Genomic DNA, 25,742 nt, shown 5'->3' with positions numbered 1-25,742 from the left:
CAGACAACATGCTTCTGTTCTAGTGTGTGAGTGTATTATATGTGTGTGTGCGTTTGACTGGGAGAGAGAGAAAGGGAGAAAGGGAGAAAGAGAGTATATGCTTTCCGTACATACTAAAACATGATTTTAGGGCAAAAACATGGAATTAAACATGGAATAATTTGTTGTTTTTAACCTATTATTCACTTGGTTAGTTGTTGCCGTGGGCTTTGGTTGTTTTGCTGTTGTTGGTTGTAAGGACTTTTAAATAACTGAAATCAATTGATGAGGTGATATGGAACTGTAATGCGATCAAGATCTGCCTGGAACTACTTTAGCCGTGCGTTTCCCTGAAAATAACTGCACACACCAGAACGTTCATCAACCAATCAGATCCAAGCATTAAATAGTATAAATAGTGTTCTGCATTGCCCATAATGAGTCCCCAAGTTCCATCGACTCTATTGACAACATCTGTAACATTCTGTCAGTTACCACAAAAAATACACTGCTGTTTAAAAGTAGGGGTCTGTATTATTTTTTGAATGTTTTTTAATAAAGGACGAAAAATAAAAAGACAACGATAAAGATATAGTTTAAAATCCTTCTCAATATTAAATAATAGCTGAGTTCACACCACAGCTGTAATGATAACGGCTGAGAGAAACAGTATCGTTGGAATCACTTTCAGAATGATTTTATCCAGCTGATGAATGATAAAAACATAGACAGCCAATCAGAATCCATCCAGCTCAAGCATTTAACGAGAAATAGTGTAGGATAATCAGAACAATATTATCTTCTTGTGTGAACGCTAATATAGACCGTTATAGTTATCTGTATAGTTATCGTGCTTTTTGTGAACGGACCTTTATGCTGACCAAGGCTGTATTTGTTCAACATAATTTGAAATATTTTTATACTTTAAAATGTTGCATCTGTGTTGAAGCGCAATATCTCATGTCAGCCTCGTGTTGACAGATCAGCGCAGAACTCAAGCATGTAAATTGATGTGTGGTTTGAGTCGCTGAATTAAGGATTCACTGCGAAGTGTGTGTAACAGTGCTGATGGGTGTTGTTTAGCAGAGAACGCATGGTGTGCAGGCTCTTTTATTGGTAAAACGGTTTACAGCAGCAGTTACAGAGCACCCTACTGAGGGCTCACTGCCGTCACAGCATGATACTGTCTCTGAGTGTTTGTATATGTGTTATGGGAGGGGAAAATGGAGGAATTTATTGAAAAGGATTTTATTCTTTAAGAATGGAGAAATAAGTCTATCTTTTCTCTCTCTCTCTGTGTGTCTCTCTCAGGTGTTCGAGTTGGTTCAGTTCAGTCTGATGCCAGCAGCAGTCCCACAGAACATGGTCATATGGGTCAATCTCATCCCACGTACCCCATTGGACCACAGGTGAGAACACACACTTTTTCCCCTCACTCCATTCATTAACATTCGCATCCCATTTTACTGTACATCTGAAATGGGACATTTCTGAATGATAAAATTAGTACAGGGCTTGATTTTATCCATCACCAGCTGATTGGATCATCAAAAAAGAGGGTTACAGACTGAATGCGAGTTTGCAAACTTTGGCAAGCATTTTTCACTGGCCTGTCCGACTAACTAAAAATAACATTGCTACTAACTTAAAGGTTTAGTTCACCCGAAAGTAATTACTCATCCTCATGTTGTTCCAACCCGAAACACAAATTAAGATATTTTTGATTAAATCTGAGAGCTAGCTCACTCCTCCATAGGCTTCTATTGTAATTGAAACCTGCCGGTCCAGAGAAGAAACGTAGGCTCACTATTGGCCAGCATCACACTCATGACCAGCGTCGGCCAATAGTGAGCCTACGTTCTGACGTAGTGCTGCGCTGTTACACTACGTGAACTCACTCTGAGGTCCATATTGATTAAAAGTATTCTCGTCACTTGATAAACTTATGGTTGAGCCACTGTAGTTGGACTAATTACCATGGACTATTGGACTATTGGACTATTTTAACAATGTTTTTATTAACTTTCTGGGTCGGCAAGTTAAAATTAGAATAGAAGCCTATGGAGGAGTGAGACAGCTCTCAGATTTCATCAAAAATATCTTAATTTGTGTTCTGAAGATGAATGAAAGTCTTATGGGGTTTGAACCATAGACTGTAAAAAAAGATGGACGACGCCCCTTCGCTCTTTTCCATCAGAGAGAACTGAAGCCGCCAGTGTCTCGATATGACGCTGACATCTTGGAACTTGAGACTGCACACTTGCCCTTTTCGGGACCAGACATGCGCAGTCGTGAGCAGGAAGTAAAGCCGCGAAATCAAGGCCCCGCCCTCATTCTTGCTGAATCAAACGCAAGCACACGCCCCGCACTTTCATTAAGTTGCCTCTGTCTGCTTCGTTCTTCTTCAATGATGTCTGCTGATTGCAGAACCTCGTTAAAATAAGGTAAATACAACTACTAACCACATAATCAACATTATTAAAAAAAGTCAGCTGGTGCTTCAGTGACTACCTCGCACAGAGAACCTGTCAATCACAGCTGTCAATCATTATGTCAGAGCACCGTTTTTATCATCACATAACTAACTAAAAACAAACTTATTTAAAAACAAACACTTGAAATTACATCAACGTGATAGAAACTACAGTAAATGACAGAAGCTATCTTTGGAAAAATTATATGTGAAGTGTAATTTAGTTGTTTAGTTGGTCTCGCGTCCCATTGAATAACATGGGGAGGCGGGGGTTATGAGCTATACGATCGAAACGTTTTGGCTTCACTTTTGAGGGCTTGTGCGACACGCTTGGTTTGAACAACATGAGGGTGAGTTACTGACAGAATTTTTATTTTTGGGTGAATTAACCCGTTAATGTAGCTAGTGCAGTTACAAGCTACTTTTTACAAGAAATATCATAAGTATCATAAGTGACAAGATCTGCCATTATTGGTCGACCAATATCTATCACTAAGGCTGAAATATCGGCTGATATTGGCATTTGCTGATAATTTGGCCAATAAGTGTTGAAAGCGGAATCTTTATTTTGACAGATGGAACTTTTATTTTGACAGTTCTGAGTACTTGCAGCCAGTTACGAGTTCTTATACTTTTGTCTTCATTAGTTTACTGTATTAGTTTAATGAATTATTAAACAGAGCTGTTACGCAAAGGCAGTACGCGTAGTATAATGTCTTACAGTTTTTGCCTGCAAATGCTATAATGCTCTCATATACTGTCGGCATTCAGCAATTATCAATCATTATTTAAAGACGTCTTTGAATGTCTAATAAATATCGAATCCCTACATTTTCACAAACTTTAGCAAATCCAGCTGTTAGATCATATCAAATGTGTGCATTATTTAGATTCACTTTTTTGGTTTTCAACTTTTTTTTTAAATGCACCAATAAACAAAAGCACTAACTAAAACTAAAAGTAATTCAGTCAAGTCCATATGACTGATGCACAGAAATGTTGTTACTGATAATCTTTCTCTCTACTGAGTAAGTGAGTTGAATTTGAGATCTCAAATCTAATTCAGACTGGTTTTATGAGTCAGAATCAAACCAATTGACTAACAATAGTGTTACACACTTTGAGATGCTCATGAGAAAAGGAAGAATGTGTAACTCCTTAAGTTTTAGTATGTTTCTCACACATATCTCAAATGGCTTAAAACTTGAAATAGATGTCATACAGACCACTTTTTTTGATACTTTTAAAAACCTCATTCCCATTCATTAAAGGGATACTCCTTTTTTTTTTTTTTGAAAATAGGCTCATTTTACCACTCCCCTAGAGTTAAACAGTTGAGTTTTACCATTTTCGAATGTATTCTGCCATTTTTTTATATATATATTTAGAAGAAAATCAGTAACCAGACAGTTTCTGGTCTCATTGACTTCCATAGTATATTTTTTTCCTACTATGGAAGTCAGAGACCAAAAACTGTCTGGTTACTGATATTCATCTAAATATCAGAAAATCGGCTGAATGGATTTGAAAACGGTTAAACTCAACTGTTTAACTATGGGGGAGTGGTAAAATGAGCCTATTTCCAAAAAAAAAAAAAAAAAAAAAGTGGAGTATCCCTTTAAAACTGCATTTGGAGAAGCACAGACAACTCTTCACTTATTTTTCTTCTGTAGAAATAAAGCTATACATTTTTGGAATAACATGATGACATGTAATTTTCGGTCAACTATCATTTTAAGGAAATAATAGGAAAAAACATTTTGATGACTCAACAAGGAGCATACCATCCAACCCAACACCAAACCAATGTCCCAATAAAACAAATAGACACCCACATACTCACAGAAAATCAACTGTGGTGTTTTATAGGCTGAGTAGAACAAACAAGCTCTTTTAAAAGATGGAGAATGATCATTTTGTGTTGCCATATCCAGCTCAACACGCCACAGCTATGTCCAAGCCCTTGTCTCCTTGTTCCCCTGAGCTCTGCCTTAATAGATGAACCCTGTCAGGACAGTCCCACAGAAACAAACACTTTTCAGCCACACTGCTCTCTCTCTGCGCCATGGCCAATTCCCTTGTTTCTGGATCAATATGTTTTGATGGATTCTCACTCTAGAGACGGATATTGTGTGCACTGCCATTACGGAACTGGATCAGTAAGAGGGCAGTTAGCCCTACATGGGTCCAAAGCTCTCCTGTGCCTCTGGCTTCATTCACACACACTGCTATCAGTCTGATTACGAGTAATCTTTCAGCGTTTCCTCCGCTGAGCCGCTCCCTCAGTTCTTATTAGAAAGAGGAATGGGATGGGGGGGGGGGGGTTTGGGAAAAGAAAAGGGTAATTTAATCCCAAAAGCCAGATCAAGAAGGTATGGAGTGTTGCTTATGGTTGAGAGTTTCTTGGAGCCTCATACATTAAGTACTTATTCTATTAAATTGGTCTTTTTTAATGATTTCATCATGCCTTGGATGGTTTATTGTCAAGATTAACATTCCGTAAAGTCTCCCTGTGGTGAAAATCAAGCTTTTAATGTTGTTTATTTGTCTATGTGGAGTGTTTAATATGCTTTAAGACAAAGCATCCACCGGCAGGATTGGAGGCGGGGCTAATGATAATGGGGCTAAGGGGGGGGTTCCACTCAATGATCCACACAATTGAGTGGAGGCGGAGCTAATTAGCATATTCATAGAACAGCATATACCAAATGAGGCAAGGGTGTAGAGTTAATTTCAAGCTATTTTAAGGCATGACACGTAAAAAAACTTTTAAATATGTTATTTTGGTGATCAAAGGTGAGTTTTAAGGGATAAAATGATTGACTGCTTTAACAATAACATAAGTTGATTTTAGTTTTTATTCATGAGCCTTGTCGTATTGTGTAAAATTATTCAAAGTGACTTGCTAAACCGACTTTTCTCGCTGACTGACGTCACCATGCCTGAACACCCACTTTTCACGATTCGGTTCAAACCTGATGGATAAGATAAAGTTACGCCCTTCATTCTCTGAATTAGTATCCAGTTTAACTTAAAATATATTTTCAACTCTATAATGAAGAATAATAGCAAAAAAACAAACAAACTAAAAGCCAAAAGCTATATGGTATTTTCATGTTTTTTAGGAATACATTTTACCATAGTAATGCCTATTGTTTTAATTTAACGTAAACCAGGGTTTGCCAAACTTGGGTTCATGAAACAACTGCAGAAGGTTTTAAATTGAAGAAAAGCTGAGAAACTAAACCATAATTAAAATGGTAAATGTAAAAATAAATACAAAAAATAAAAACAAAACAAATTTTAAAAATAAAAACAATCAATATGAAACACTTACTAAAAAGGATTTGACAACCAGCATCAGAGAAATGTAGAGAAACATTTAAATGTGTTGTTAAATGATTGAAATATGAACTCAAAATCTCAGGGGGTACATAAAGTAAATATTTTTCGTCAAAGAGTTTTTGCTGACAAAAAAAAAGTGTGTGAATCTCTGAGAAAAGTTTATCTTTTCTATTCTATTGTTTACAGTACCTGTTACATGTTATGTATGAAAGTACCATGGCAGATGGCATTATGATGTAAATGTGTTATGTTATGTTTTTAACAAAATTATACAGTAGCAAAAGAAAAAAAATACTTTTATAAAATACAAAATGCACATGTACAATGAAAAACAAGATCTTATTGTAATTATCACAAATATGCCACAGGATGTTTGAAAAGTGTATGCAAATGGACATTTAGGAGCAGCGATGTGGTAGTGTGACGTAAGCATCCCAAGGGTATTTTGAGTGAGGAGTTGTTCAGCCATTTTAAAGTGTGTTTTGATCCTGGGGGATCCCATTTCACAGACACGCTGGGGTTCAGATCAGTTTGTCAGCTGCCTTGTCGCTTAGAGAGAGGGCTGATGGGAAAACGGTGTGAGCCATTAGTAAATCTAACACACAAAAAAAGAAAGAAAAGATCTGGTTTTCATGCTGAGTCAAGGAGTACGACCCTCCCATGATTCCTGACAGGCGTTTTGCTGGACACAACACAATAGTTTGTATTCAAAAGCACATGAAAATTCTAACAACTAAAGTTTTATTTTATCACAGTTTCGATTCCGAAATCAGTTGTCATTATGTTCACACAGGTGTCCTATAAAGTGACCAAAAGTGTAGTTAAGAAAGTCTCCTTAAAAAAAAAAAAGAAAAGAAAAAAAAGTATATTATTTTATTCAGATAAATCTAACTTGAAATTAATTAATTAATGAAAGTTTTTGTACTTTGTGCAATTTCCATTTTTGGTCCCACTATATTAAGTGGCTTTAAGTACTATGTTCTTACATTGAAACGAATAATTTGATACAATAGACTTATTGTGTACATACATGTTTTTACATTGGACTTATATTTTAAAAATACCAGCATGTAATTACAGCTGTAACTAATTTATGTAGTTACATCTGTAATTACACAGCTGACCCATCCCTTACACTTTAACCTACCCTTAAACCTACCCATACCACCACACCTGTCCCTAACTTTAACCTCAATAGCAGTAAAAGTGTTTTACAATAAAACATGAGCACAATAAACTGTAAAAAAAAAAATATTTTCAAGATTTGTTATCACAACATTTTTCTTTTGTCAAATCAACTTAATTTATGTAGTTAACTTATTATACTTATTTATATAGATAACTTATTATTTTGAATTCTGATGATTAAATCAATCTTCTTCATTGTCACTTTTTCCAGTCCAATCAACTTAAAATTTAAAGCAACCAGGTTACTTACTTTTTTTAAGTTAAACCAACAATATTTTTTTTTTTACAGTGTACATTATACTTATTTTTCCATATAAGTACATAGTACTTATAAGCCACTTAATATAAAGTGGGACCCAATTTGTATTTACATTTTCTTGTACTAAATATAAACGCAGTTACTTTGATCACTAATCACTCAAAAAAAAAAGAATAATATAAATAATGACCTATAAGAGCATGTGAAATATGATTTATGATAAATATAAAAACATGCATTTTGCTTGATTTTTCTTTTTTTTCATAAATAACTGACAATGTTGACAAAAGGGGCACTGCTGTAAAACCTTAAAAGAGGTGTGTATATATTTCTTAGTATTAATAATACAATCTGTATGAAGTTACTTTTAATACTCTGGTTAACCAGCATCATACTAAAAGAACTTCTATAAAGTTTGTCTGAAGCTCTGAGCTATCAATCTGGTTTTAGTCATTTTCAGACTGATGGAGGCTGTTGATCTCTGTTGTTTAGGTCAAGTGCCCTTTAATCATTTCCTCTGTATGAGTGGGGTTCAGAATGAGCCATCTAGAGTTAGTTGATTTGTACAAAAATGCCAAGCTCAGTGCTATAGAAAAATGTCATCCTTTAAAGTCTTGAAATAAAACAAATGGGAAATGTGGGTCATGGAGGTTCTTAATTTAACCCTTTATTTATAGATTGAAGAGCAATCTACTGCTGTGATAAATATTTTATGGTCCTATTTTTCTTAAACATTGATGTCTTGGTTTAAATGTATGATCTCAGTATACACACTGCTGTTAAAAATGTGTACGTTACCCACACTTTAGTTTAGGGTCCAAATCTCACTATTAACTATGACTTTCATCTCAATAAACTCATAATTACTGCTTATTAATAGTTGGATAGTTGTTAAGTTTTGGAAATGGGTTCATTTTATGTGCTTTATACTTGATAAAAATCAGCCAATGTCCTACTATGCTAAGCAACTACAGTAGTTAATAGTGAGGATTGGACCCTAAACTAAAGTGTTACCAAATTATATTAAAAAAAAAGAAAACAATAATTTTTATTATTTTAATTGAAATATTATGTCTTTTAATTTTAGTGTGTTTTTGATTAAATAAATGCAGCCATGGTAAGCATAAGGGACTTCTTTCAAAAGACACATTTATTCAAACTCCAAACTTTTGCACTGTATAGTGTATATTCTTAGCGCTCAAGAATGTGTCAACATATGGATTTTCAAACTGACTTATTCAAAAAGCAAATATTTCAAGCATATGAGCACAGAGGCAAACCAGGCAATGGCATTCGCTTTGAGATAGAGATGAGATGCTGGCAGACAATCTTTGATTTTGTGCCTCAAATAACCGACATCACACACACTTAAAACAGCAAGATTAAGCATATGTCACACAGCTATGGCAGAAGAGTCTTTGTTGTCATCCACTGACTCGTTAATTGATTTTTTGCACTTTTTATGTCAATGTTTAAAATGAATGAAATGACAAATGTCATCTCTCAGTAGATCCATATGAAAGACGTTTTTTGTCTTTTTGACAAATTCTTTTTGTCTGTTTGTTTTTTTCCATTTAGATGGAGAAAGAATATTTAATAGTGTTGTTTTATGCTGATTAGCCTACCATTGGATTTGGATCTAATCACACAGAAGTCACATCAGTGAACCTCTTTCAGTTTTAAAAGGTTTCTCTAGAACCGCCCAAACCTAAAATGTTGGTTTTTAATTTTGGAATAATGCCACCACATATCTTTAAAGGCATTATATTCCAAGTCATTCCATTCTTTTTTTCACTGTGATAAAAAAATAGGAAAATTGCTTCAACCAGGAATGTTTTTTTTGCCTTCCACTAAACTTTAAAGTCCCCATATTAAAATTCATGTTGATCCAAACCTGTAATTTTCATTCATCTGTGGAGCTCTAAAGAGTTTTAAGAAATTACAGTGCTGTCTGTACACTGAGGAAACAATGCTCGAATAATCTGACTTAAATGAAAAAGTCTTCCGTAATACAGGTTGACTGTACAAGATCAAGCTAAAGAAGCAGCAATGAATACTAATGGGAGCGATAATAATGTAGCCAATGTTTAAAAACAGAGAGAGAGAGAGAGAGAGCGAAATTGCTGACATGTATGAAGGGGCATTATCTCTCCATACTTCGTCATTTTTTTTCTGACCATAAATCATTATAGTGCAGCAGATTAATGGCATATTTCACGAGCAGTGTTGTAGTCGAGAACAGCTTACTCGAGTCCGAGTCGAGACCGAGACCAAAGAGAGTCGAGTCTGACTCGAGACCGAGACCATAGAGGGTCGAGTCCGAGTCGAGTCCGAGACCAAAGAGAGTCGAGTCTGACTCGAGACCGAGACCATAGAGGGTCGAGTCCGAGTCGAGACCAAGACCATAGAGGGTTGAGTCCGAGTCGAGACAGAGACCATAGAGGGTCGAGTCCGAGTCGAGTCCGACACCAAAGAGAGTCAAGTCCGAGTCGAGACTGAGACCATAGCATAGAGGGTCGAGTCCGAGTTGAGTCCGACACCAAAGAGAGTCGAGACCGAGAGCAAAGAGAGTCGAGCCCGAATCGGGACCGAGACCATAGAGGGTTGAGTCCGAGTCGAGACCGAGACCAAAGAGAGTCGAGCCCAAGTCGAGACCTTAGAGAGTCAAGTCCGATACCAAAGAGAGTCGAGTCCGAGTCGAGACCGAGACCAAAGAGTGTCGAGCTCGAGTCGAGACCGAGACCATAGAGGGTCGAGTCCGAGTCGAGTCCGAGACCGAAGAGAGTCGAGTCCGAATCGAGGCCGAGACCAAAGAGAGTCGAGTCCGAATCGAGACCGAGACCATAGAGTGCCGAGTCCGAGTCGAGACCGAGACCAAAGAGAGTCGAGCCCGAGTCGAGACCGAGACCATAGAGCAGAGGTCACTAATAGGCGGACCGCGGTCCGGATCCGGACCCAGACGTCGTTCTGTCCGGACCCGGACCAATAACTAGAGAATTATTAACGAATTATTAACGTTTGACGGAGCGTTTCTATTTTAACTGCGCAGCTTTTCTAGCATTTATGGTACTGGTTTAGCGCGACCCAGGAATGTCACAGACCAATAGACGAATCCGACGAGCGTTCTTGTGTAGGCTGCCATCTTGTGGCGACGCCATTACTGAGCTGTTACACCGGCATAGACATATGCACCGGTATGTAAACAAACCTCGGAGATAAGGTGATAACGCACCCTTGATGACAGCTACAGCCAGGCAGACTTGTTAGGTTGATGATGTTAGACATTGGCCTCCAGTCCAGTCACAGATGAAGGTACAAACGATCTTACAAATTATTTATGAAAATAGCTTGGCAAGCAAGCTAGGCTAACGTTTGCTACCGAGGAAACTAAAAAAAGATCTGTCCATTTGGCAACAATAAATAAATAAATAAATAAATGAAATCAAATAAACAATTTCATGTTTTTCATTTGTGTCCATTATTTATCTCTCTATTGAGACGCACATTTTTCAAAAGCTCTCTGTTGTGTTTTATTTATTTATAATTTATTTTTAAATGCAGCCTTTATTTCATTTAAATTGATAATTTATTATTAGAGTACTTATTATTTATGATCCCTACAGTTCAATATATAAACTGACAATAAATATTGTTGAAATATTATTGAATTGGACTTTTATTTTATTTGACAGTCGTCTGTTGACTAGACTTCTTACATATTTTCATACAACTAACGTTACTAGGCTGTGGCACTGAAAGATAACGCTTGACATTTAAAAATTATAAAGTTAGTCATTGTGATGTTGCGGACCTTTGCTTGATGGAATTTTCTCTAACTGGACCTCTTAGAATTTTAATTGAATACCTCTGCCATAGAGGGTCGAGTCCGAGTCAAGACCAAGACCATAGAGGGTAGAGTCTGAATCGAGACCGAGACCATAGAGGGTCGAGTCCGAATCGAGACCGAGACCATAGAGGGTCGAGTCCGAGACCATAGAGGGCCGAGTCCGAGTCGAGACCGATACCAAAGAGAGTCGAGTCCGAGTCGAGACCGAGACCATAGATGGTCGAGTCCGAGTCTAGTCCGAGACCATAGAGGGGCAAGTCCGAGTCGAGACCGAGACCAAATAGAGTCGAGTCTGAGTTGAGACCGAGGCACTAGAGGGTCGAGTCCGAGTCGAGTCCAAGACCACAGAGGGCCGAGTCCGAGTCGAGACCGAGATCAAAGAGAGTCGAGTCCGAGTCGAGACCGAGACCATAGAGGGTCGAGTCCGAGTCGAGCCTGAGACCAAAGAGAGTCGAGTCCGAGTCGAGACCGAGGCACTAGAGGGCCGAGTCGAGTCCGAGACTAAAGAAAATCTAGTCCGAGTCGAGACCGAGACCATAGAGGGCCGAGTCCGTGTCGAGACCGAGATACTTTATAAAGACAGTTCACTTCGAGTATACAGGCAGCAGCCATCTTTGGAAAACAGTCTCGATTAGTCAAACCACGAACGACGTGCTAAGTGAGCTGAACTGTATGAAGTTCAGCGAACTTCTGAACTGAATGAACGGCTTCGTGGCTCGACTTGTCGAGACTGTTTTCCAAGATGGCTCCTGCTTGTATACACGAAGTGGACTGTCTTTATAAAATATCTTCTTATTAAACGGTCTGTACACTTACAAAGTTCTCAATGCTTCAGTTTGCATTTAGGGACCCTCATTATGTAACCGTGTTAGTGTGGGGCAATTTTGAGCCTTGTTAGTGGTATTAAATAGCGTTTTCTTTTTACTTATTATATGCCCCCATTACTAGCATTATACGCTAAACAGTTTTTAGAGATGAAACTCTTTACATTCTATTATCATGAAAACAAATCTCAGAGAACGGTCGACTAGGTACCAATGTTTTATTAGACCAAAGGTTCATTTTGTGCCGGAATTCTCCTTTAAATAGCCTTCACTTTCTTCTGTTTTGAGATTTTGGCCAAATGACAGAATCTCCAAATCATTGAAAAAATTCCTTTCAAACTTCTTGTCTTTCAGTCTCTACTGGTTGCTCAGCAGCTGGCGTCGGCAGTTAGCGGAGTGATGTCCGGTGGAGCTCCGGGTCTGAATCAGCCCATTCTGATTCCCTTTAACGCTGGTGGGCATCTGGGTGGACAGCAGGGCCTGGTACTCTCTCTACCCACTGCTGCCAACATACAGGGCCTGGTGGCCGCTGCTGCTGCGGGTGGCATCATGACACTCCCTCTACAGAATCTGCAAGGTATGAATACTTCTTGATTAACCCACTGAGCTTCTTTGTTTAGGGGTTACACTTAGCTTCCTCCCAGTCAAAAAAGACAGAAGCCTTAAAATTGAACTCCCCCCAAGGAAAACCAATCAAATATATTTTTGATCAATAATTTTTAAGATGAAGCCAATATATATATATATATATATATATATATATATATTTTTTTTTTTATTTATTTTTTTTTTATTTTTTATTTTTTTTTCAATAAATGCAACATTTCACATCAAAATAGAGTGCAGGTTGCAGGCAACAAAAAATTCAAGTGAGAAGTCTGCCATTCGCCATCCAGTGGCTTTAAAAATATTTAAATATGTGTAATGTCCTTAACGGCCTTTAGGCTGCCTATACGCCTTATTCACGGCAGCGCCATCTTTGATTTTTAATGAGAATGAAAGCGAGGCTGTGAGAGATAGTCATGCATCTCTTCAATGGGCTCTACTGTTATTTAAAGTGTTTTCGGATTGTTCTGCTTATGAAACACAAATTTATTTGTATAGCGCTTTTCACAATACATATTGTTTCAAAGCAGCATTTACAAGGAAAAGCATTTGTACATGAAAAAACAACAAAAAAATAGCTTTTTTGTTGTTTATTTAGGTATCTATTTAATCTATAAACTGAACTAATAATTTAAAGAGGCCTTTATTAACCCCCGGAGCCATGTGGAGCACTTTTATAATGGATGGATGCACTCTTATGGACTTCAAAACAGAAACTGCTATTATACATTTTGGAAGAGCAAGGACATTTTTAACATAACTCAGATTGTATTCGTTTGAAGAAAGAATGTCACATACGTACGGTACATCTAGGATGACTTGAGAGTGATTAAATCATGGGCTAATTTTCATTTTTGGGTGAACTATCACTTAAAGCAAGGGTTAAAAAGTACCATCAGAACCTGTGAAGTCAAATTCAATGAGGATAGCCTATCATGAAAACGTTGTGTGGTTTATAGCATTCGTTCTTCGACAGTTTGTTGTTTTTTTGGGACTTATAAAAGTTGTGCCATCTCAAAGTACCATCACCCCATCCAAACAGCGCACATTTAAGATATACCTGGGAAAAGTGCTCGGAAAGGCCGAGGACAGGAGGATCAGAGCAATATAGGCGGGGAAAGTAGTTCACATTCATTACAGGTCAGCGTTTTGCAATGAAGCGCAAAAGCACTTTAAGGCTCTTTCTTCTTTCAGTAGGAGTATTCGCTATGCTTGTGTCTTCTCCTCTTTACCTCTATCTCTCCCCCTCCTCTTTCCTTCCGTCCGCACGTCCATACTTCTCCTCGGCTTTTAAACTTTAATGCACGAATGTTCTCTTTTGATCATAGTTGTAAATGGTTTTCATTTTAATGTTTAAAACATTGTCTCTTTTATACCATTAGATTGAGGGGTGGAAGGGGGAAACCGTCAGTCATAAATCTTAGATGAGGTGCCTTCTCTAATGCCTGACTAAAAAATGATAGGTTATAAATTTGAGTGCATGTAAAATAGCACGTTTTCCTTTTTCGTTCGGAGGAGGAGGCAGAAGATTAAAATAATGCACTGCGGGAAACAGGTTGTCCCGAAGAGATGGATGGACAGGATGGCTAAAATAGAGGGATGGAGAAGAAGTCTCTAATGGACACAAACATGCATAAATAACAACACGCATCTAGGCTTTTAATAAACTCTCACATGGGCTAAATAAATAGCTAAAATTTCCCAGAATTCCCTCAGTCCACAATAATGTGCTTGTGGGGCCTTCCTCACATTTCAAGGACTCTCTAAAATGGACCCTAGGAAGAGGTTCTATGTTGGGATGAATTTTAATGGTCCATTAATTGTCTGTCTTAACTGGACATTTACTTTTTATGCTTGTTGGGCAACAATGCTGTGAGTGAGTCCTTTTTCGTCTGAGATTCTTTCTTTCTTTTTTTTCAAATCGTCATGAACGGGAGTCTTAAACTACATGGAAAATCTAGGTTTCAAAATACAAATTTAAACTATAATATATATATATATATATATTAGGGCTGTCAGTTAAATGCATTATTAACGGAGTTAACGCAAACCCATTTTAACGGCGTTAATTTTTTTATCATCTTTTTGGCCTAGCAAACTTTGTAGTTTTTTTCACATGCTTTTGCAACAGGACGCGGTATGTGCGGAACTGCGCTGTGAAACCCATTCGCACGAGGACGTTTTGAAAGCGCAAGGTAGACCGGAAACAAAACAACAGGCACGCCGCCACCGCACACACTTGTTTGGGCTTGCAAACCGGCCAAATAGTCGGTTAACGTTACGTTTTGAGTGGATGACGAGCACGAGACACCAAAATGGATGCCAATAAGATTCTGAATGGAAAGTTTACTAATAACAAGTTGCCAAATGGTTCCATTGACAAGACCAAAGTGATTTGTGTGTTTTGTCATTGTGAACTGAGCTATCATCATCGCAGCACGTCCAGTTAAATATCGCTTGATGATGATGGCCAAGCACACACACACACACACAGCTGATGCGAATTCTCCACCCCCACGTCAATATCAGGACCTTGTCAGTATTTATTTCACCCTTTTATTGATGGACAGTGTTACATTGTGTGAGAGATTATTTGCTCCAAGTGAGAATGTTAGTGTGAAATTGAACACAGTATGTGTCAATGTTGTTTTCAGTAAAAAAACATTTGCACAAAGCAAGCCGATCCACCTTTTCATGTTAATAAGAGCATTAAAATGAGAAAAAAATAATGGGACAAAAAGAAATCAAATACATTTAGAATAGATACAAATGTGCGATTAATCGCGAGTTAACTATGATATTAATGTGATTAATCGCTATTAAGTATTTGAATTGTTTGAAAGCACTAATATATACAGTATATACGATATATATATATATTATATATAACAGATTTTCACCCAAAAAAAAGATTCATGTCGTTAATTTTTTTTTATTCTGTGAAACATTTTCCCACAGTCATTTGAAGTCAGAAGGGTCCAGCGTTTTTTCACTCCCTTCATTCTTCAAATTATCTTCTTTTATTTTATGCCAATGAAAGCAAGTAATACAGGATTGGTGATTTCATTTTTGAGTGAACTTTTCGCTTTAAGCAGTCAAATTGTGAACTGTGACATTGTGTTTATCTGTGGTGCAAATGCAAACAGAAAAGTCCTCCTCAAAAAATGCCCAGTGATAAACTAGTGTGACTTATTCTGACTAGGCCTCTCAGTTTTAGAATCAGAACCTGGGGGATTCTCTAAGGGCGTAGTGTCACGGGTGCCATGTGACATTAAATGATTTGACTGTGTCTGCTCTCCCTACAGCCAGTAACACTGTCCCACAATCCCCCAATCCTATCGCATCATCCCCCCTACCCCCCATTGATGGAGAGCTGCTGGCACAGCGCTTCTGCCAGACAGTCTTAGTTGAGCTCAGCCCGCCAGGCCTGATTAATCACAACCTGCAGAGATCTAGACCTCAAGCACCAAAAAAAGACACATAGATCAGTGTACTTGTGTAGTATGTTCTTATTAACTCTAGATCAAACACTTGTCTCTGTTCAAAGAAGATGAAGCAGACAGGCCACTTTCATGTGTTTAAGTCACACTAATGAGCAGCAAATAAGATCTAATAGCTCATGTCAGGGTGAGAATTCAATTAAAAAAAGAGAGTGAAAAGTAATTTATGATGAATGCATTGTCTATCAGAGCAAGATACCAATTATTTACACACTATTGCATAAATGAAACGAAGATAATAAAGTCCTGATGACATCACCATCAGTACAGTTACGCATTCCTAATAGGGATACTTTTTAACATTAGTTAACTACATTATTTAACATGCACTAACTATGAAAAATGCATCTAAAGCATGTTATTAATATTAGATAAATGTTCATTTTAACCTTTACTAACATTATTAAAATTAAAAGGTGTTCTTGTTTTAGTTGCTATGTTAACTAATTGAGCCTCATTGGAAAGTTTTACATAAAGGATTCAGTGATTCCAGTTCTAATTCCTCTATTAACAATTGTGTAATTAGGAAATTGTTTGTCAGAAATGAGTATTATGTATTTATTAGTTGTCTTATTTGGCTATTTATCAGGGTAAATGCACATTTTTGGAAATGCACCAGAATTAGACAGTTTTCATCTGTAGTCTCTGGACAGAATGTTATAGAGTCACCCTAAAAAAAAAAAAAAAAACACTGAAAACTACAAAATTATTAAAATTGTACAATGCAAAATATATTCAAACTGTTTCTGCAAAAAGTGTGTACACAGACTTTTTACACTTTTTACAGGTGGTAATAATTCACCTTATGTATACATTAAATAACAATACTAAACGTTTGTATTCATTTTATAAATGACTAATTTAGAATTAGTGTTTTTGATTCACGACTCATTATTTGCATTCGTTACAGTATTATTTTTAAAAACTAAAAATACACTCTCAGAAAAAAAGGTATGAAAGCTGTCACTGGGGCTGTACCTTTTCAAAAGGTAAACTTTTGCCCATTTTAGGTGCTAATATGTACATTTTTGGTGCTAATATGTACATTTTAAGTGTTGATATGTTCATTTAGGTGCTAATATGTACATTTTAGGTGCTAATATGTACATTTTAAGTGTTGATATGTTCATTTAGGTGCTAATATGTACCATTAAGGCACCAATATGCACATTTAGGTTCAAAAGTGTACCTTTTGAAAAGGTACAGCCCTAGTTACAGCTTTTGTACTTTTTTTTTTTTCTGAGAGTGCACTCTACCTTTAACTTATGAAGAGTTATAGTTGTCATATTAAATTGTGTAGCAAGTTGTCAAACTTCTAATTTTGCATATTGAGATGGGATAAGAGATTTTAAAGGTTTCTTCATCCAAAAATCCTCATGTCGTTCCACCGATGACTCTCTGTGGAACATAAAAGAAGATATTTTCAAAAATGTGTGTTTTTGTTCATACAATGGAAGTCATCATTTTTGTTTGGTTTGTAAGGACACAAGGGGGACTAAATTAAGATAGCATTTTCACTTTTGGGTGAACTTTCCATTTAACATATACATGGGTAAAATACATGTATAGCTGATAGAGCCACTTATGACACCATACCACTCACCTTTTGCAAATTAGCAGATTGCCGCCTCACTGGGACCGTCCACGTGAGCGTGCGGAGCAGAAGGCTCAGCGGTGCGTATGCACACTCGCCACTGCGTCTCTCCACTGATATATGGCCGCAACAGCGACGGGGCAGCTTCATGAAGTTCGGCACGGTCGTCTAAATAAAAGCCTGTGCTTGCGTTACTCCGCGCTCATTTTAAACCCTGGCGCCGCTGTAGCTTGTTATTTTGTCAGGAAGATTAATGTCTGGACATGTCAAGTAAAGAAAGCGAATTCCCTCTTGAACACTACATGTACGATTCCAGCCGTAACTTGAATAGAATAAGAATCAGCCTCATGTTTGTCTGTCCATCAGACTGTAAACATGGTGTTAGGAATAGAATTAATCATTAGAAATTGTTTGGAAAAAGAGAGATTGGAAATAATCATGTGAGTAGATGTGAGGTAGAGTGGTGTCTCAAAAAACAGGGAAAAATGAAAGTCTGTTTGCCTGGCGCTGTGACATTTCTTCATGTCACAAATAACATCGTTTGATTTCATTTGACTTGATGTGAGACTTAATGATATGATTTCGCTGTTTTGAAAATTACAAATCCCTCTGCTGTACATTCCTTCCATATTCTGTCTCATAACAAACCAAATGACAGAATGTGCTTCTCCTTACATCAAAGTGTCTTTCAATAAGCTGCGGAACGAAAATAACATCTACGTGGTTGCTCATCAGCTCAGAAAGCCTCCAAACAGGCCTCTCGCAAAATAAAACATAAGGGTGTAACCCTCAGATCATGAAATAACTGTCTTTTCATGACCTATGAAAAAGCTTTTTGGAAACATCCTTGTAATAGCGCATATATATTCCCTAAAGAGATGTACGGCAAATGAAAGATCAGTGCTACATTGTCAGCCTACTTTGAGTTAATGCAGAACAAATGTATACTCTGGCTCTTTCATATTCATATTGTAAGCTGCCTGATCGCTGCACATCAGAACCTGCAGCGTAGCGTGTAGGGGGAGTGTGGGGGGTTCTGGGAAGGAATAGTGCGCGCGTTCCCTTTGCAGGAAACATAAAACGGCACTCAGGGATGAGGAGTAATTGCCTGAGTCTCTCCACGCTCGTAGGCTAATGAGGAACCATGTTGGCTCTAATCACAACACTGCTCCTCTGTCTCAATGAAAGAGCAGTTGTAGTCTCACAGGAATCGCTCGCCTGTCAGACCCGGGCATCGCTGTAGACTGAGTACTGACACACACGGGGAACTTGAAGCTGCTAACTCACTTAGATTAGCTGAAAGTAGCCAAGTCAAAGAGAAACTTGAAGCCTGAAGGGTGATAAAGTTGAACACAGGAACAAGACAATAGAAAGCTCATAATTTGCTAGCGACTTGTTTGTAGCTAAAATAACAAGAACTGTTACTCTCGCCGTATAAAAAAAAAACTGCAAGTAAAAGTTAATTTAAGAGAGTTTCGTTTTGAGCCAATTCTTACTAAAGTTATCTGCTACTGCAAATGATACCACCCTAGAGAACATGGGTTTACAACTGTGACACCATAATAAACAGAATTATGATAAAATCTCAAAAGAATTGTCTATTTATGACCCTTGAAGACACTAGGCCCTTCAAATGCCGGTTGTGTGTACACTGTCCATGGTGCTGAACGGAACCTGTTCACTTAAAGGAGTAGTTCACTTTTAAGATACTTTTGCTGATAATTTACTCACCCCCATGTCATCCAAGATGTCCATGTATTTCTTTCTTCAGTCGAAAAGAAATGAAGGTTTTTGATGAAAACATTCCAGGATTTTTCTCCATATAATGGACTTCAATGGGAACCAAAAGACAGTTTTAGTGCAAACTGCAAACTGTTCAAAGGCCTTTAAACGATTTCAGACGATGAATAAGGGTTGTATCAAGCAAAAAGATTGCTCATTAAAAAAAAATAACAACGTTTAAGTTTTACAAGCTCAAATGCTCGCCCTGCTCTGTTCTGTGATGAGCATTCGTGACTCTCCTGTTCAAACTCGTTCATCAAAATGAATGAATCTTTTCCAGAATAAATTCCTTCATTTCGTTCGTTGAATGAACCAAATGACACGAAAAAAGATTCGTTCATTTTGAGAAACGAGTTTCAACAGGAGAGTCACGAATGCTCATCACAGAACAGAGCAGGGCGAGCATTTGAGCTTGTAAAACTTAAACGTTGTTATTTTTTTTTAATGAGCGATCTTTTTGCTTGCCCTTATTCATCGTCTGAAATCGTTTAAAGCCTTTTGAACAGTTTGCAGTTTGCACTCAAACCTTGAACTGTTTGGTTCCCATTGAAGTCCATTATTTGGAGAAAAATCCTGGAATATTTTCATCAAAAACCTTAATTTCTTTTTGACTGAAGAAAGAAAGACATGGATATCTTGGATGAGTAATTATCAGCAAAAGTTTTTTTTTTTTTTTTAAAGTGAACTACTCCTTTAATGGTACTGTGTAGACATGAAAACACTGATATTACTAGCCAAGTCAAAGAGAAAATTGAAGCCTGAAAGGTGATGAAGCTGAACACAGGGAAAAGACAATAGAAAGCGCATAATTTGTTAGTGACAAGTTTGTAACTAAAATAACAAGAACTGTTACTCTTGCCGTGTTTAAAAAAATACTGCAAGTGAAAGTGACACGTCTCCAGAGAACATGGGTTTACAACTCTGACTAAATGATAAAATATACAAAAAATGATGATAAAAAGAAGTGTCTATTTATGACCCTTGAAGACACTAGCCCTTTAAAATGCTTGTTGTGGGTGTGCTGTCCGTGGTGCTGAACTTAACCTGTTCACTTAATGGTACTATATAGACATGAAAACACTGATGTATCTTTTTGAGGAAGAAGTAGAGAGTAAAAGACGGAAGATTCAACACGAAAGAGGTTTAATGTAACCTGTATTTGTGTTTTAATGTTCTACCACCGAAAATAACTTTTTTGACTTAATTAAAGGGATGTTCTGTGCACTGTAAAAATGAATATGCTTTATCTAATTAATAAAATTGTGGCAACAGATTACAAGCAATATTATTTATTAAAATTGAACAAATTAGAATTGAGTAATAGTTAATCAAATTAATATTCTAATTAATTCTAATTTGTACAATTTAATTAATAAAATTGCTTGTAATATGTTGCCACAATTTTATTGATTAGATAAAGCATATTATTTATTTTTTTCAGTGTTTTAGATAGAAGTTAAACACTCGTAAACTGTCAATTACCACTGAAAATAATCAACTCTAAAAACAAATTATAGTAATCCAATGGTATGTATAGGCACAAATTGCAAAGATACCTGAAAGATACAACACTGTTCATAAGTTTGTTTTTAATATTGTGACATTAATACAGTCTAAAGTAACTGTTGTCAAACTGTAATTTGAATGTATTTATTTCTTATTAATAACTTAATAATAACTTAGTCCAGTGATGTGGCAAAAAAGCCATAACTCCCTTCTTCAGTGTCACATGATCCCTCAGAAATCATTTTAATATGCTGATTTGGAGCAATAGAAACATTTCTGTTGCTTAATTTTTAAGGTAGAAAGATCCAAAGAACAGCATTTATTTGAAATAGAAATCTTTTGTAACATAACTGTCACTTTTGATCAATATAATGTACTGAATAAGAGACAATAATTGACCCCACATTTTTTGGAATAGGAGTTAACCTGTTTACATAGACAAATCCCTATATACGCATAGCAAGTTCATCTATTTAGAATGGGAATCCAGCCAGTAAAAGGACAATTTAGACAACTTCTAAATAAATTTCAAAAATTACATTTTGTTACAGAAGACAATATGCGTGGCAGATTTTTGGTTTTTTGTCCATTGCAATAAGTTGTTATAAATGCCGGTCCATAGAATTCAACCTATTTTGGACCCTAAACATGTATTTAATATTTAAAAAATAGTACCTTCTCTCTCTCACACACACTCTCTGCCTGCATCTCTTGGTTTAACTTTAAAGTACTGTATTCCCAGCTTGCCTTCCACATTGTCCTTTAATGTTTTAAGTTTGAGGCAGCCAAATAATTGAGAGTGAGAGGTGGTGTGTGTGTGTGTGTGTGTGTAGGGGGGTTACACCACATGTTCTCCTAGACAATCCAGGAAGAGTCAAAAGATTCTCATGTGCCATTGGGTATTGTTCAGTTTTCTTTTCTTTCCCTCTGAGTGTGATGCCGTGTGACTGCATATGACAGTGGCATAGCTACAAAAATAACACAAATCGTATTGTACACGTACACACACAGTGAGGTTGGCCCACACATATTCAGGCGTTCAAACAGAAAGCACCTCACGTCACAAATAATAAACATCATTGTACAAGTGTAAACACATTTTACCACATCACACTCAAATGAAGTATCTGCACACTCACTAGAAATGTTTTTTTGCTTTTGCGTTTGCTTTCTTGGCAGAATGACTTTAAAGACATCATGTCATTTAGCAGGACAGGTAGAAAAGTGTAAAACATTAGCTAAGCAAAGCCTCAAGCAATACGCAGCATACAGTATATGTTGCAAAACGGCGTCATTCTTTCATGTTTCTATCTGTTCGAACCTTTTACAGTTGCTTTTTTGATTTGGCATTTAAATATATAGTTTATTTTATTTATCGTTCAAAAGTTTGGGGTCAGTATTTTTTTAAGTATTTAATACATGCTATTATTCAGTATTCATCTACTGTCAATGTTACAAAAGATGTCTATCTTAAATAAATGCTGTTCATTTTAACTTTATACTCATCATGGTTTCCAGCACAACTGTTTTCAGCATTGATAGTAAGAATAATAAGAAATGTTTTTCTTTTTTAAGCACCAAGTTAAGAAACATGACCATGTGATACTAATGACTACAGTAATGGCTGCTGAAAGTTGCTATGCCATCACAGGAATAAATCAACATATATTCAAATAGAACAGTTAATAATAATAAAACTGTTATTTCAAAGGGTGTTAGTAATCTAACATTATTACTCTTTTTGAGCAAATTAATTAAGCTTTAATGAAGTCTTCTTTCAAAAACATGAACAAAATGTTACCAGCTAAATATTTTTAGTTATTTAGTCCTTAAGTATTTATCATGGTATGGATGGGTAGAAGAAAGGAAAAAAATGATAACGGCAAATATATTTGTAGCCCTCAAACCGTATTCACTTTATAGCCCATATCCTGTAATTGTGGACAAATGTGGGCACAGAGGACAAGGTGTGATCCTAATTTTTATTTATTATAAATGTTATATCACTGTGTTTGATAAAGTTTTGTCTATCCATTTATGGTGTTTTTTTTAAATTTTGTATTTTTGAATTTATTTACTTAAAAAAGTACCATATTTTCTATGTAAATTATTTGTAATATATAAATTTATGTTAAATTAATTACTATGTAGTTTTTTTTTGTTGTTTTTTGTTTTTTACTACATTAAAATATCATTCCAATAAGTTCTTAGAGCTAAAACCTAAAGATGAAGTGACTTTGCTGTCACCTTATGTCTTATTTTGGCTTATTTTAGAATTACAGTTTTTCCCATTCATTTCTATGGGTGCCCATTTTTGACCCAAATACAAGATTAAGGAGGTTTTTTTTTCCACCCACTTAACATTGTAGAATTGAGTCAAAAAAAATAAAAAATGTGTGTGTTCAGGAGGCAAACTTAGGAAAAGTAGCCAAGTCTTGTACCGCTCAGATAAAGGAAAGTATTTTTTTTTTTAAATAAATCAAAACTATTTTGCCCACATTTGTGCAGAATACGGTCTTAGGGTTAAAAAATATAACATTTGAGTGTTTAGAGAGAGTTATCCTAATATATATATATATATATATATATATATATATATATATATTTATATATATATATATTTTTTTTTTTAATATTTAGATCCATTTACATCACACCAATTTTTCCAAATTGTTCTTTAATCTTTTAGGTTCAGCCTGTTCAGATTTTGTAATCAAAACTGATGATTTCATTTTGATTTCCTTACCTTGTTGGTTTTAATCCGCTGCTTTTGATCACACTGAATATTATTAACTTTAGTCTAAACAGAAAGAAGACCTAGCTACATCAATTGTGCGTGTGAAACATTAAGGGCACGGAGTGTCCTTCGGGTGTCATATAAAATCGAGCCGTTAATGTTTGACATATTGGTGGCGTTTGTCATCTTGAAATGGCTTCACCAGCTGCCTGTCCTGCCACATACTGTTCTGTCCTGCATGACTGGTGGGATTGTCACTCTCTTTAAACTGTGAAAAGAGGAAACATCCCCCTCCTCAGAGAGAGAGAAAGGGCAAGAGAAATAGAGGGGGGATGTGAAGGAAGATTGGAAAAGACAATAATAATGGTAATCGGATATGGCTTTGTCCGTTTCGATCGCGGAGGCCGCATTGCTTTGGCCCTCCTGTGGTAAAAGCGAAAGAGACACACATATATACTCCGTATAAGCCGCATATACAGTATGCCTCTGTGATTCTGCTGGGATTTAGCTTCCCTCCACTCATCCATGTTCGATACATATTTTATGGTAATTGCATCAGTCTACAAATAATTGGGAAGTGCCAGTAATGTTTTTTAAAGGAGTGAACTGGCAGTTTTCTCTCCCGTTGAAGAACTGGTGCAGGGAGGCCTGAAATAACTTAAGCCTCTCAAACTGGCATTAAATTAAACCTATCGTTTAGTGCGCGTTCACCGCGCCTCCTCCTAACCCCCTCCCGAACCGCTGAGACTGCGGCTCCTCGGAGGTAGAACATCTGAAGCAAAGCCACATGTCTGAGTCCAGCTCTGAGCCCATGCTCACTCAGATATGTAATGAAAGAGTAGGAGGTTGTTGGAGTAAGGGATATACATACATACATACATACATACTGTACTACGAACTGCTCAGGACACACTAGACATGGGATAAAAAAGCTATTAAAGTAATGATGGAGAAGGAAGGAGAAACATAAGAGGTTTTGGAAATATTGGAATGGGAAGATTATTGCGAGTGTCTTATCCAAAGAGGAAGTCTAAACTAGATTTATATTTACTGCAAGGTAAAAAATAAATAAATAAATAAATAAATATTTACTTTTTTTATAATCTTTTTTTTTTAGATTAATGTCAAAACATTACGATAATACAGTCTTCCATAGAAGTGTGTGTATTCATAACATTGAGTGTAGCCTACACTGGCTCAGAGCGTGCGTGTGTGTGTGTGTGTAAAGAAATGCACTTGTGAAGTTGATCCGCCATAATGGATCAACACAAAAGAGTTGCTTTTTACTTTTATCCTGTGATTTTCCTCAGATTTAATAACCACTAATGGTGGTTGAGGAGAGATTATCTGATATGATTGTTGTAAATCGCTTTGTGTAGGCCTAGTAGACAAATGAAAGTGCTATATAAATGCCTCATTCATTCATGCTGGATATCTCCATCCAGTCTGAAAAGTGTTTTCCGGGTTTGTTTTGCTATAGGCTAAAGTGTATTCCGGCGCATTATATGTCGGAAGACGATCTCGTACTCCCGGAACGTTTCGAGATTAAAGTTTCGACTTTAATCTAAAAAAAAAATTGTAAAAAAAAAAAAAAATTAAAATATAGCTTTTCGAGATTAAAGTCGAAACGCTTCGAAATTAAAGTCGAAACGTTTCGACTTTAATCTCGAAATGCTAGATTTTTTAAATATTTTTTTTTTTACATTTTTTTTTTTTTTACAGGTATGTTGCGGTTCAGGGCTTCCGTAATATGTGTTCGCCTGGTGAAAAGTTGCTGCCATTATGTGTGAATTGTTGTCAGGATGGTTGATTATGCTCTTTCAAATTTTATACCTCATGTACTGTATGTTTGTTTCATTGTGTTCTGTTCCTGTTTTGCCTAGTTTGTTAGTTCGTCTAGTTAGATTCTCTGGTTGTTAATCAGTTCCCACTTCTGTTCCGTTTTTATCCTTGAGATAGTGCACCCAAAAAATGAAAATTCTGTCATCAGTTACTCACCCTCAAGTTGTTCCAAACCGGTTTGATTTTCTTTCGTCTGCTGAACATAAAATACGATATTTTGAAGAATGTTGGTAACCAAACAATTGATGGGCCCCATTGAC

General features: G+C 36.6%; 1 protein-coding gene across 3 annotated transcripts in view; it reads left to right on the top strand.

Moving 5' to 3' along the window:
* Positions 1-25,742, top strand: part of LOC120475868 (POU domain, class 6, transcription factor 2) — a 137,008-nt gene that overhangs the window by 32,959 nt on the left and 78,307 nt on the right. For all 3 annotated transcript variants that reach the window (XM_039666655.2, XM_039666656.2, XM_089125813.1), the window contains 2 exons: positions 1,291-1,388; positions 12,270-12,492. In XM_039666655.2, the coding sequence (XP_039522589.2) occupies positions 1,291-1,388; positions 12,270-12,492 (321 nt within the window). The remainder of the gene's footprint in view (positions 1-1,290; positions 1,389-12,269; positions 12,493-25,742) is intronic.

This window comes from Pimephales promelas, chromosome 22, assembly GCF_988280905.1.
Source record: "Pimephales promelas chromosome 22, fPimPro1.hap1.1, whole genome shotgun sequence".
NCBI lineage: Eukaryota > Metazoa > Chordata > Actinopteri > Cypriniformes > Leuciscidae > Pimephales > Pimephales promelas.
This window is presented reverse-complemented; position numbering and strand designations above follow the sequence as displayed.